Raw genomic sequence first — 14,077 nt, 5'->3', positions numbered from 1 at the left:
GCTAAGAAACTGTTTTTGTTGTTGTTGTTAAGGTGGGAGAAACGAATATGTGTATATATTAATGATAATATTTTAGTGGAGTATTTTCAAACTCTCTCTACTGAAGGACCAGTCATTTAAAAAAATATTTTTGATCTTTATTTTTATCCAAAATTATAAATATACTTGACTAGGAAAATTAAATGAAAGAAGACATTCAAAATGTAAGCCATTTTTTTAAATGAATAAAGAATAGCAGTTCCTCAAAAAAGTAAAATAAAAATAGAATTACCTTATGACCCAATACGACTTCTGGTTATATATCCAAAAGAATTGAGAACATGGTCTTGAAGAGATAATTGCACACTCATGTTCATGGCAGCATTATTTACAGTAGCCAAGAGGTGAATGAACCCAACTGTCTATCAAGAGATGAATGAATAAACAAAATGTGGTATAGGCACAGAATGAAGTATGATTCAGTCTCTTTTTAAAATTTAGTTTATTGGGGTAACTTTGGTTAATAAGATTATATAGGTTTCAAGTGTAATATTCTGTGATACATCCTCTGTATATTGCATTCAGTGCCCACCACCCAGATTCAGCCTTTTTAAAAGAAGGAAATTCTGGTGCATGCTAAGTATGTGAACCTTGAAGACATTATGCTAAATGAAATAAGCCATCATAAAGACAAATACAGCATAAGTTCAGTTATATGAGATATCTAGAGTAGTTAAATTCCTAGAAACAAAATAGAATGGTGGTTGTCAGGGCTGGGAGGAGGGAAGAATAAGGAATTATTATTTAATGGATATACAGTTTCAGTTTGGGAAGATGGAAGATTTCAGTTTGGAGAGATGGTGGTACATCAATGTGAATATACTTAATACCACTGAACTGTACACTTAAGAAATGTTTTAAATAATAAACTTAATGTTAATAATAAAAAATAAAATTAAAAATAAAACAACTGTAAGCTAATTTTTAAACTAATGACTTTAATAAACAAAATTTCTCTGTAAAAGTCTTACAAAAGCTTCTAAGTACCCTCAATTTCTGTGCTCATCTCTTCATAGACTGACAGTGACTAGTTCATAGATTGGCATCAGTACATGAACCATATTATTTTCATGGTGTAGACAGTGGAACAATGATGATGTTGGGGGGGGTGAGATAACTGTTGAGTGATGTTTTGAGCAGTGAGAAAGGCTGAGATTAAGTGATAGGTGGAAGGATTGACTTTGGCTAGGATCCTGGATTTTTTTATGTCTACAAATAGGAAGACTGAGTGAGTACTGGGCACAGATGCTGATGGGTGAGTAGAAGGGGTGATGGGGGATTCCGGCAGATTCTTCTGCAAGTTTTCATTTTCTTGATGAAAGTAAGAAAGTGATCATTGAGACTTTGGATGGACAGTAGAAAGTTAGCTAAAAGAGTGAGAGAATGATAGATAACTGCATTAAAAAAAGCCTGGATACATAATGCATTAATCAAATAATTGACTCCTTTTTAAAAATATTTGTTATTTTACTAAGTTTTTTCCATTTGTGTAGGTCTTCCTTCCCCTAAGAATACTAAATATCAAAGGCAAGGGAAATTTTTAATTCTTTTTGCATTCCATAGATCTTCTTATTCAGTCGATACTCAGTAAATATTCATAACATGGTGTTAAATGTAATCATATCAGAATTAACACTTTGCTTTAGATTGTATACATTTTTTTTCTTCTACTGATCTTTAGGCTGCTATTATAGTTATTATGATGTTCTGATTAGATATACATGAATCACTTTTTTGTGTGTTATTTTTATAGCATTGCCACCACGGGCTATGTGTAAACAAAGAAATGGAAACACGTCCTGTAGATGGTGAATGGGGACCGTGGGGACCTTACAGTTCTTGTTCAAGAACATGTGGAGGTGGAATCAAAAGCACAGCCAGGCTCTGTAATCGCCCCGAGTATGTCTTTTTTATGTCACTGTAAATTAAGATTATCTCAAGGCACCAGAAACTAAACATCAGTTTCATTCACTTCTAAACTGGAGGTCAGTCTGTAAGTTTCTGAGATTTAGAAAACTTCTGGAACTTTAAGCCATATTACTTTCTATCTTGGTAGATTCATACCTTAAAGAAAGAATAGTACCTGAATAGCTAAAAATAATCTTTAGAATCTTAGTTGAGACAGCCATTTTTTTTCTGATTTAGTATGAATTTGAGAAATATCTATAAATAATGACAGAAATATAATGGCATTTAAAAAAATTTTACATTTATTGTATTTCTATTGAAAGCCACTATCTCTTTTTAACTATGTTTTGGCTCTCCTGGACAAAATATGTAGTCGTATTACCAATTTTTTACTGTTTTGTGTATAATTTGACAAGTCATATATTCTTTCTTTGCTTCTTGTGTTATAGATGCATCTATGTCTTTAACTTGAATAAGTACTGAAGCGTAGCTCCCCTCCTCATTATTTAAAAGAACTTAGAGATTCCATAAAGATTTAAAAATAACATTTCTGTTGTTATGTAATATATAAATTGGTAAGCAATATGATACTTTTCTCTTAAAGTCATATTAATACAAATTTTTAATACAGAAAGTGACATTCTGAATAAAATCTGAGTTTCTTTCAACTTTAGAATAGATAAATTATGCTAGAAGTTTTTATATTAAACAATGCTGAGAAAAGAGTTTTTATTTTCCAGCATAAATTGAAGTAGAGATGGATGGATATAGATTGATACAATGAAACTCTGTGACTTTAGTGATAAATTGGATATACTATATAACAAAGACACATATGTATTTTTTTTTATTTAACCTGGCATTATCTTTCTTTTTTTAATCATTTTTGGCTCACTATGTCTTTTTTTCCAAAAAATGAACAAATCAGTTTTTGAAATTTTAAACCAAATTCCCGTCATAGTGAGCTCCTTGTTAATTAATCAAGTCATGAATAAGATACAATTTCTGCACTCTAGGCCACAGTGTCCACTAAGATGGATATTTTTAGTGTATTAGCCATAGAATTGCTTTAAAACCATGTTACATACTTCTGTTGTACACAAAGTGCTAGTGGGACATCCTGGAAAGGGATGGAACAGTTTTAGAAGTATGTGGCAGAAATAATATTTTACTGATGTGCTTTAAACTGTAATGAATTTGACTAGGCCAAGAAACGGAGGAAAGTACTGTGTGGGCCGCAGGATGAAATTTCGGTCATGTAATACTGATTCATGTCCAAAAGGCAAGCAAGACTTTCGTGAGAAGCAGTGCTCTGATTTTGATGGTAAACATTTCAACATCAATGGTCTTTCCCCTAATGTGCGATGGCTTCCAAAGTACAGTGGGAGTAAGTAATTAGAATATTTTTTATGTGAATCCTTTTGGGACATAGGAACACAATTGTATTATTGCACACCAAAATTTTGACTTTTTCTTAACAGTCGCCATAAAAGATCGCTGTAAACTCTATTGTCGGGTTGCTGGAACCACTAACTTCTACCAATTAAAGGATAGGGTTGCCGATGGTACCCCTTGTGGAACTGAAACTAATGATATCTGTGTTCAAGGCCTGTGTCGGGTAAGTAAACTTATATTTAGAATGATTTTCAGGCCTGGCCTGTGGTGGCGCAGTGGATAAAGCTTTGACCTAGAATGCTGAGGTCACCGGTTCAAAACCCTGCACTTTCTGGTCAAGGCACGTATGGGAGTTGATGCTTCCTGCTCCTCCCCCCTTCTCTCTGTCTCTCTCCCCCCTCTCTAAAAAATGAATAAAAAGAAAAAAATGTAAAAAAAAAGATAAGAAAAAAGTGATTTTCGGAAGACTTACTTCAGTTACTTAGAATACATTCTTGTGGATTTCAACCTTTAGTGATAATCACACTATCTGTAGTAGTATCTTTAGGAGACTTTGTTAACTAGGTGATTTTCTGACATCAGGAATAACTTAAGGTAATCAGGAATGATTAAGGTAAGTCTGCCAATTTGGTTGGCATAAGGGATGAGGTGAACTTTCTAAAAAGATAAAAAGAGTTGAGAACAAAAAGATTGTAAAGTCTTTTTGATCCTTTGAATGTAACCTTCTGTTAGTGACCTTCCACCCTCCCCCCATCTCTATGTTAGAAGTGGTGATATCCTCCCTTTCTCTTTCCATTTTGTCTCTTACTTCTTGGGTACATGCATCTAACATTTACTGAGTACTTACTGGGTGTCAAAAAAACAGTGGGACAGAGTACTAACCTCCAAGGTGGTTACAGATTTGTGAGGGAAATAGGTAGGTAAATAATTACAATGCTGTGCTATCAAGTCATTTGCAAGGTGGCTCAGGGATATTGAGTTAGGTAGAAATGAATGTTTTATTTATGGGGAGGTGGGTAAAGGAGTTGAATAATGCTCATGGAGGGTGTGAGGCTTGAGCTAATTATTGAGGATGAGTAGTAGTAGGTTTTACAAAGTTAAGGAAGTAGGAGACCAGGGTTGGAGGTGGGGACAAAGTGGTGGTGGTTCTACATATTTTTTTTTCCTGAAGGCCTTGTAGATCCTTAGAAAGGTTTGGAATTGAGCAAGAGATGTGATTTTATTTGCATTTTAGAATCTTCAGAATGTACTGGGTTAGAAGATTGGAGATAGGTGGGCCATTTAACAGGGTTCTAGGTGAGAGTCGATAAGACCCCGAATTAAAGCACTCACATTGCACATGGCAATCTTAAAAATCAGTGATGAATTTGAAAACTAAGTTAGTAAATGCTGTCTAGAGAATACAAATGTGACTTCGTAAACTCCTTCATTGGTTAATAGAAGAAATAGAATTTCATAAGAACAAGTTCTCACTATAACCAAATGTCTATAACTAGTTACCCAGGTAATAAAAGGTGTTGCACACAAAGTGCTAATGAGATGTTCAAAGAAATATAAAATAACATATATTAGAAATACCTTAGACTGCCCAGGTGGTGGTGCAGTGGATAGAGCGTCGGACTGGGAAGCAGAGGACCCAGGTTCGAAACCCTGAGGTCGCCAGCTTGAGTGCGGGTTCACTGGCTTGAGCATGGAATCATAGACATGACCCAATGGTTACCAGCTTGAGCCCAAAGGTTGCTGGCTTGAGCCCAAGGTTGCTGACTTGAGCAAGGAGTCACTTGCTCTGCTGTAGCCCCCCCATCAAGGCACATATGAGGAAGCAATCAATGAACTAAGGTGCTGCAATGAAGAATTGATGCTTCTCATCTCTCTCCCTTCCTGCCTGCCTGTCCCTATCTGTCCCTCTCTCTGTCTCTCTGTCTATTTCTGTCACACATAAAAAAAAAAGAAAAAAGAAATACCTTAAATACTAGAAAAAAAGGAAACTCAGTGGCCTGAAAAGCTTGTTTGATCTAAGTTAACAGCAGAAACTCAATATAAAATGAAAAAAAAAATGATTACCTGAACATATAGATGCATACTACTTTCAGAAAATATCTGGTTGAAATTTTCATTTTGGAAATATTGGTCTTGTGTATAAAAATACATGAGGGTTATAAAGTACCTTGCTGGTCACTACCTTGCTGGTCACTAAATTCAGAGGAGTAAAAGTAACTGCTGCCTAGGCAGGGCACACCACCTGCACTTGTTCTGCTAAACCCCTGGAGCAGACCCTTTCCTTCCATCTTTATTTATGTATTATTTATTTATTTATTTATTTATTTATTTTATTTTTTCGAAGTTGGAAACGGGGAGGAAGTCAGACAGACTCCCGCATGCGCCCAACCAGGATCCACCCGGCACACCCACCAGGGGGCGATGCTCTGCCCATCTTAAGGCGTTGCTCTGCTGCAACCAGAGACATTCTAGTGCCTGAGGCAGAGGCCATAGAGCCATCCTCAGCTCCCGGGCCATCTTTGCTCCAAGGGAGCCTCGCTGCGGAAGGGGAAGAGAGAGACAGAGAGGAAGGAGAGGGGGAGGGGTGGAGTAGCAGATGGGCACTTCTCCTGTGTGCCTTGGCCGGGAATCAAACCCGGGACTCCTGCGTGCCAGGCCGATGCTCTACCACTGAGCCAACTGGCCAGGGCCATTTATATATTCTTTTAATAAACATTGTTTATTATGGTGGATATTGCTTGTGGATCAATAAACTGTTTCTTTCAACTGTACTTGGTTTATTCCTAGAGTTCTAATGTCATAAGTATAAAAAAATTGAAGCATTTTTAAAGTTACATACATAGGCATACTTATTGTCCCTTTTGAATGATATTTCTTTAAAGAGTGGTTTTCAGATGATGGGCATAGGAATCACTATCATTGTTGTCATCGTTCCTTGCAATGTGGATTTTTACGTTTTATCTGCAAGGTTTACATCCAGAAAGTCTGGGACTCTGTCTTTTTAAGTGGCACCCATGTGATTTTGATGCAGAGGGTATATGGATGACCATTTGAAAACCACTGCTTTTTCAACCATGTGAACAGATGTGTAAACATATTCACACATAACAGGATTAGTAGATAGAAAATTCACGCCGTATCAAATCTATTAATAGAATGTTTATGAAAGGAACTTTATAAAGCATCATGTTTATCATTAGTCATTTTTATAATACTGATTTTAATTTTTATATTTTGAAGCAAGCTGGCTGTGATCATGTGTTAAACTCCAAAGCCAGGAGAGATAAATGTGGAGTGTGCGGTGGGGATAATTCATCATGCAGGACAATGGCAGGGGTCTTCAATAGCGCTCATTATGGTAAGCAGTGTCTTTGTTTTGAGGATTTTTCCCTTTTATCTGATGTAGTAATGGTGTATATAATGAAGGCAACATAGTAATAGTTTGTTATTGTTTTGTCTATTCTATACCCTTAGTTAAAAATGATTACTAAATTTTCCCAAATATAAAAGATTAAATCTTAGGCCAGATGTATCCTTGACTTAATGAATTTACCAGCTCAAGGCAAATTTGATTTTTAAAATTTATTAGTTGCATTTATTAGAGTAAATCCACTGCTATTTGACAATGATGTGTAAATAGCTGCCCTGTCACTGTTGTGTTCTGACTGCTGTTCCTATCATCTTTAATATATATACTTAGAAATGTTTCTAGGAAACTTGTTTTTAATTATTTTTCATTATTTAAACCAAACATTTTTTTTGGCGTGGCCTGGCCTATTAGTTGTCTTTTTTATTGATGATCTATTGACAATATTTATTGAAAGTGAAGAATGAAACCATCAACTTAAATGTGGATTTGGAATCATTATTACATTTGATTTTTCAGGAAGTATCAAGATTACAGAAATTGATATTTGGCCATGATTTTATTTTTCTTCAAAACTGTTAGGGGAATATAGCAGATACTTTCCATTCTAAAAATTTCCTGGAAATGTTTTTTTCTTTTTGTGGTAATAAAAGAAGCCCTTTAAAACTTTCCTTGCAAAATAAAAGTGTATTTTTTTACAGTTTTATTGTTCAGCTTTAAATTATATTCATGTGTTCACTGTTTAGGTTAGTATGAATTACTTCAATTAAAGCAGTAAAATGTAAAAATATTTACATTTTATTTATATTAAAAGTATAGTGCATTTCATACTTGATGGTGCTAACAAATTTTAGTTACTAAATGAGTTGACCTTTTTTTTTTGTTATGATTCATTATTTCATTGGAGCCATACACATTTGATCTTCTTTTATAACCAGTGGCACACATTTATCAAAGTCTGATCTGTATTCACTAAAAAAGATATTTTTCTGTATAAAACCACATGCACTAATTTAGGATAATATATTTAACCTTGCCAAAATAGTACTATGTATGAGTTAATTAGTTTGCAAATGAAAAAGATGTTCCATTCATTTGCAAGGTCTGAATAACATTTGTCACATCACTGCCCCCTGGTGGTAACCCTCCATCTTGTCACTTTTGCTATGCCTAGGAATTGCTTTCTTGAAAAATACATGCGAAGGCAATTAGTGAAGGTTATAGGAATATTTTATAGTAAAAAAATAATCATGAATTAAAATGATTTATGTAGGCTGATAATCTACAACCATATCCGTATAGAGTATACAGAATCATCAGAACATTTATTATCTTAAATTTTAATGTGATGCCTTAGAGAGGCATAAGGCTGCTCTAAAAATGTACAAGATAATTTTATATCAGACTTGCTAATTTAAGCCCTTTAAAACTTTCTTTTAAATTTATTCCATATTTATCAAAGTGAGTGTACAAGAAAAATTTCAACTCCTATTTTTCATGTATTAAATAGAAGGGAAAATCCTATAAGGAAAAGGAAAAACTTAGATTTAATATCACTAGAGCAAATGAGAATATTTGGAAAACTATGTAACATAAGTATTTTTAGCATAGGGAAAACTTTCCGTTCTTTCTTAATATATATTTAATAGAGTGTTTCCTCATCTTTTGAGCAGTGCCAGTGTGGGCGAATTTGGTCCCATTAAATAGAAATATTGTTTTCATTTCTCTCCAGTAAATTTTTTACTTTTCTCTTGACAATTTGTTAGTAGACTTAAAAAATAATGTAAAATTTTGAGGGAAGCTGTAGGGATTTCTGCTTGCATTAGAAACTAAAAGCTTAAGAAATATATGCTTCTCATTAACTCACATTATTGTGCTGTTTACGAAGTCTGTGTACACATATAGCAATGACCAACTGTTTTGATATCTTTTGGATTTGTGACTAGCATTTGGAATCCTGTATTTAAAAAAAACTATTAAGGGTTATAAAATTTAATAGTCAAATTTAAAAATAGATATGTATATTACATATCTCAGAAGCTATCATACTAACTTCATTCTTATTCTAGATTCAGATTTTTAGCAGTAAAACAAATTAGAAAATGTACTTTAAAATTTCCAAACTCTGTATGTTTCCAGACAACAACCACTTTTTCTCAATTTTTAGTAATTTGTATAAGACATTGATTAAAAAAGAATAAACACTGGTATCATTTATCAAAGATAAAATGAAATTACGTTTGACTATATTTTGAAAATTTTCAGTCATTCAGTAGTAATAGTCTCTGAACCATCTGTTTTTTTGTGAAAGTTAACATGTATAAATTTATATTGCAGGCTATAATGTTGTTGTAAAGATTCCCGCAGGAGCAACAAACATTGATATTCTTCAGCACAGCTATTCTGGAAAACCAGAAGATGACAATTACCTTGGTAAACATTTCTAGTAAACAGCACCAATATGTGGTTCATGAATGATTTCGTGGAGGTCTGCGGTTGATGTAAATTCTTGGGAGGCCAAGAGGGGACCTTTGAAAAAACATGCAATTTCAGTTCATAGTGAGCTTGAGTCATCTGACTTCAGATCCGAGTTTTCTTCTGAATCCTATTTGAAAAATATGGAACTAAATTCTGAAAAGTAAATTTAAGTTTTTTCCCATGAGAGTGTTTTAGATAACTCAAGTTATATTAGTTCAAGTTGCATTTGTATTTAGCCTAAAATCATCTTCTGTCTTTAAATCTAAAATTAATTACAGACCTTTTTCGAGGTTAGATGTTTTAAAATATTTTCTTAAATTTTTCTTTTTACTATGTAGCAAAAGCATTTAAATTCAGTTTTTTAAAAGCTCTTATGTTAAAGAAAGACAAAAGAACTATGGATTGAAATTTTGAGATGTTAAGAATATAGTCATAGTATACAGGGTGGGGCAGAAATAGGTTTGCACTTGTGAGTATGAAAAACAGTTTATCCTTGTATTATTATTTATTAATTACTGTATTATTTTTCATGTGGACAACTATAAACCTACTTTTTGTCCAACCTTGTATTGTAGCTCTTTCTAGAGTATATATTTTCTTTTTTTTAGAAATTAGCTTTCAGGTTTTAAGGACTTTTACTTAGGTCCAAAGAATGCTTTACAACCCTTTTCCTTCTGCCTGAAAAAATACTTTAATATTTACTTTTGTATAATTCACCAAGTTAGAGTAGGTGCAATAGTGCTTACATTTCAGAAAGTACCTGCTTCCCATAAATGAAATGTGAAATATTGGTTCAAATAATCAATGCTTATAACTGAGGGTCGGAATCTAAAATGGACAGTTTATCTCAGGAATTATTACATCTGGCGTTATCAAGTCAAATGTAGAGGGAGCAAAGCAGGGTTTTTGTGGGGAGTGATGAAAAAGTTTTAGAACTAGATAGAGGTGGTAGTTTTACATTGTGAATGTACTCAATGTTATTGAATTGCTAACTTTAAAATGATTACTTTTATGTTATGTAAATTGCACCTATATAAAAATGCAAAAAAATTTTTCAAAGAAAATTAACTTACCTGGCAGGGAGATACTATGATCATGAAGGTGGTTTTCCTAGGGTGAGGCTCACCTATTGCTCTCAGGATGCCCCAAATGTAGGAAACTCAAAGGATTTTAAAAGTGCATTACTGAAAGATGTTCTTTTCATTATGTGAAATAAATATTTTTAATTTTTTTTTTAAAAATCAAGTGTAAATATTTTATCTTCACATTCAGTTAATATGTCAACCTTAGGTTCAAATGTAGATCTTTTTATCTTCTTAGGAACGGAAAACAGGTTCTTCCCAAGTTTAGAAATTAGAAGTGTTCACCAATAAAGTCTCAAAATAAGACAACTGCTAGTGACAATATCAAAATCTAAATTGAAACGAGTGTCCTGGCCAGAGAGCTCAGTTACTTGGAACCTTGTCCTGATACTCAAAGGTTAGCTGTTTGATCCCCGATCAGGCACCTGCCGAAACAGATGGATGTTTCTGTCTTTCTCTCCTCTCCTCTCTCTAAAGTCAATACATAAATTTTAAAAAAAAGTTTAGATGAGCAAAATAAACATGAAGTCATTCGACTGGATTTATAAAACATATATTTATGAAATTTGCTTTGGTAACTAAAAGTACTGAAATGTATACAGTTTTTCTCCTTAAAGTTGTTTATTTCCCTTAGTTTTAATGTAACTGATACTCCCTTAAATAGGCTTATCCACTTTTGCTAAAGTGCAGATTTATGTAGAGGAATTTCCATTTTGTGGGATAAATGTAGAACGTGACTGGTTCTTTATTCGATTCAGTGTAATATATACAGTCATAGTAGTCCATACAGACACAGAAATGTCAAACTTATTTGGCAATAATTATTTCAAGGCTGCTTTTTCGAGGGGTGCAGTATTTATTAAGAAGTTTAGCCACAGGTAACTTGTGCGCCTTGGGTGGGGTTCCCTGGAAGACCAAACAAACGTTTTCCCAACAGGTTATTGTTCCACTGAGAAGTATAATATAAGTAAAGCAAGCAAGAAGTATTTGATCAATATGGGGTTTTTATTAGTATAAAATTTAAAGTATCATATATCCTCTTGCACATGAAAAAAGCACAGTACTTTAAATTTACACACAGTAATAGAATACTTCTCCGTGAAAAAGATCCAGACATTTATATAGAAAATCGTGTAGTCATTGCATCCCTTTTCAAAGATTGACCCTAGAGTTCAAAAAACAGTTTTGGGCCGTGGTGTTTTCAAGCTTTGTGTATTCCTTCCAAGCTAAGTGAAAACAGGATGTCGCCACATTGTAGCTGCTCTTTTTTGTTTGCTGTTGAGGGCCAGGATTGTTTTAGCCAATCTGCTGGCTGGTCCACGACTTCCTTCTGTCTTAGCCAATCTGCTGGCTGGTCCACGACTTCCTTCTGTTTTCCCATTTCCCTTGTATCGCTCATGAAGCTGCAGGACATGTAGAAGACACCTGCCTCAGATGGAGAAGTGGAGGTTGCATTTGTTTTAACACCTTTAGCTGATGTGCTGAGGCTTTTGGCTTCTATTGGATGAGATACCACATTATAATAAAATAAAGCGTATTGCCTCAATATCAATTTACATTTTCATTCTTAATTTCAAAAAAGGATTTGAATTTTAAAAATCAGAAACTTTTCTGTGCTGGTGACTGGTTTTGCTGTTTCATGAGTACTGTTCTTTTACAGCATTATCTGACACTCAAGGGAACTTTCTTTTGAATGGAAATTTTGTTGTAAGTATGTCAAAAAAAGAAATCAATGTGCAAGGAGCTATTTTTGAATACAGTGGTTCAAACAACTCAATTGAAAGAATTAACAGTACTGATCGGCTAGAAGAAGAACTTGTTTTGCAGGTAAATTCTTAGTAGTCATTAATAAGACAGCATTAATCATATTAGTAAACTGTGATGGTTAAGTGCTTTGCATTTATTATTAAATATAAAAGGATATCTTGTAAGAATATGTCTTTTATGAATTAATTGTATGCTCTTTGTATTTTTATTGAGGTTTTGTGTGTGGGTAATTTATATAATCCTGATGTACATTATTCGTTCAACATCCCAATGGAAGAGAAGGGTGACCTGTTCACCTGGGATCCATATGGACCATGGCAAGACTGTACCAAAATGTGTCAAGGTACACTGGTATTGAAAGAGGCAAAAGTGTGTGCGTGCGAGTGTAATTTGGGGTACTTTTAAGTCTGGCTTCTGCTGCCTGGCAGGATTCTCCCCACTGCCCACACACGTGTGCACCAGAGCGACATGCACAGCTCTCCTCTCTTTTCCCTTTCTGCTTTTCTCCTAGTCATTCTTTCTGTTTTTCATACTTAACAGCCTTGTTTATCTCCACCCATTTCAATATTTTGCTTTACCCCTCCTTTACTTTCTTTCCACATTTTCCTTCACACATCACAGAAACTCTCTCTCACTTTGGATACTTTTTCCCAGTGAAGTAACTCCCCTCCACACACTTTCCCAGCCCCTGTGTCCTTCTTTCGGTGTTGGAGTACCGAACATTCTTTCATTCTTTTATTTTCCTTCTGTGGCCACACACAACAAAAAAATACACACACACACACACACACACACACACACACTTGGGCTGATGGCATAAGTCTCTGAATGGAGTGCAGTGGAAAGTGGGAAGTTTACAGTAGGGAATGAAAATGAAAAGCCTGAAGACCTTAACGATCTGTTATTAAGGTCTTAATGGCGTATGACTGTTTGTTCAAGTCAGTAAACATTTATTGAGGGACTACTTTGTTTCAGGTTATTAATAAGACATTGATTCTGCATTCAAGTTTTAAAGTCTAGGGGGTGAAACAGAAGCTGAGTAGATTACCTTAGTTTATAACAGAGAGGACCACCGAAAAGGCACAGGGAGCAGTTTGTGGGTAGATTAAAGCTGAAGGTATAGGGAAGTATGTGTAGCCTGAAGACGTAGTTCCCATGGGGAGCAGAGGAAAGGCTTGGGAATAAGGGGAGCAGTGGGGTAGGGGAGAGGATGCTACTAAGAACAGTGTGGAAAGGAGCTGAGAGAAGGTGGGTGGCCAGAAGCAGTGAACACAGATGATGGAAATGTGAGAAACAGTCTAACAAACTGAACTCGGTGCCAGAGGAATTGTGGTGTCCCATTACGAATAGGCCCAGACTTGGTCAAGTGGTGGTGGTACTGTGGTGCCCAGATGATTGTGTGGGAACTAGGTGTTCCTGTTTGGGCAGTGTCTCAGGGGAGGAAGCATGAGATGCGTGACTCAAGGCCAACTGAGATAAATGCAAGAAGTAGCGACAAAGTTTTGAGAACAAAGAAGGAGAAGGAATTTATTTTGGCAGAAAGACCTTAGAAAAGCTTTGTAGGAGAAAATGGATGTTTTGGGAACAGAGACCAGCTTTTGAGGATTTAGAGAGTAAGTTGATCTGTGGCAATGGATGTGGAAAGCTAGGAAAAAATCCATGCAACAGGCGAAGGAAGGAACATCTTAAAATGTGGCGATACTAAGCAAAGAAGAACAAGATCTAAAATGGTGGGTTGGACAAGACTTGGGGAGATAGTTTGTTAGTCTTAACCAGGAGAGGTCTCTTGAACAAGGAACTATTCTTTTACAACATTGTGATGCTATGATTTATTAATATTCTGTTTTGTATGTAACTTTCGGTATCTCTAAAGTAAAATTTCTTCAGTTTTATTTATTTACTTGTTTTTCTGTGTACTGAAAGTTATCAGTCCCCAAACATCTGGTGAGAGCTGTCAATTTTGTCTGTTGGTTTAATATATCGGTTAAAAATTTTCTTCACTTGGCCTTGGCCAGTTAGTTCAGTGTTAGAGCATTGGCCC

General features: G+C 34.9%; 1 protein-coding gene across 1 annotated transcript in view; it reads left to right on the top strand.

Moving 5' to 3' along the window:
• The window catches only part of ADAMTS20 (ADAM metallopeptidase with thrombospondin type 1 motif 20), a 223,736-nt gene that overhangs the window by 104,759 nt on the left and 104,900 nt on the right, over positions 1–14,077 (top strand). The window contains exons 12-18 of the mRNA XM_066258150.1: positions 1,793–1,938; positions 3,153–3,334; positions 3,429–3,565; positions 6,583–6,700; positions 9,047–9,142; positions 11,930–12,096; positions 12,250–12,379. Coding sequence (XP_066114247.1) covers positions 1,793–1,938; positions 3,153–3,334; positions 3,429–3,565; positions 6,583–6,700; positions 9,047–9,142; positions 11,930–12,096; positions 12,250–12,379 — 976 coding nt within the window. The remainder of the gene's footprint in view (positions 1–1,792; positions 1,939–3,152; positions 3,335–3,428; positions 3,566–6,582; positions 6,701–9,046; positions 9,143–11,929; positions 12,097–12,249; positions 12,380–14,077) is intronic.

Source organism: Saccopteryx bilineata, chromosome 2 (genome assembly GCF_036850765.1).
Source record: "Saccopteryx bilineata isolate mSacBil1 chromosome 2, mSacBil1_pri_phased_curated, whole genome shotgun sequence".
NCBI classification, from domain to species: domain Eukaryota; kingdom Metazoa; phylum Chordata; class Mammalia; order Chiroptera; family Emballonuridae; genus Saccopteryx; species Saccopteryx bilineata.
Note: the sequence above shows the minus strand (reverse complement) of the source record. Positions and strands in the feature narration are given on the sequence as shown.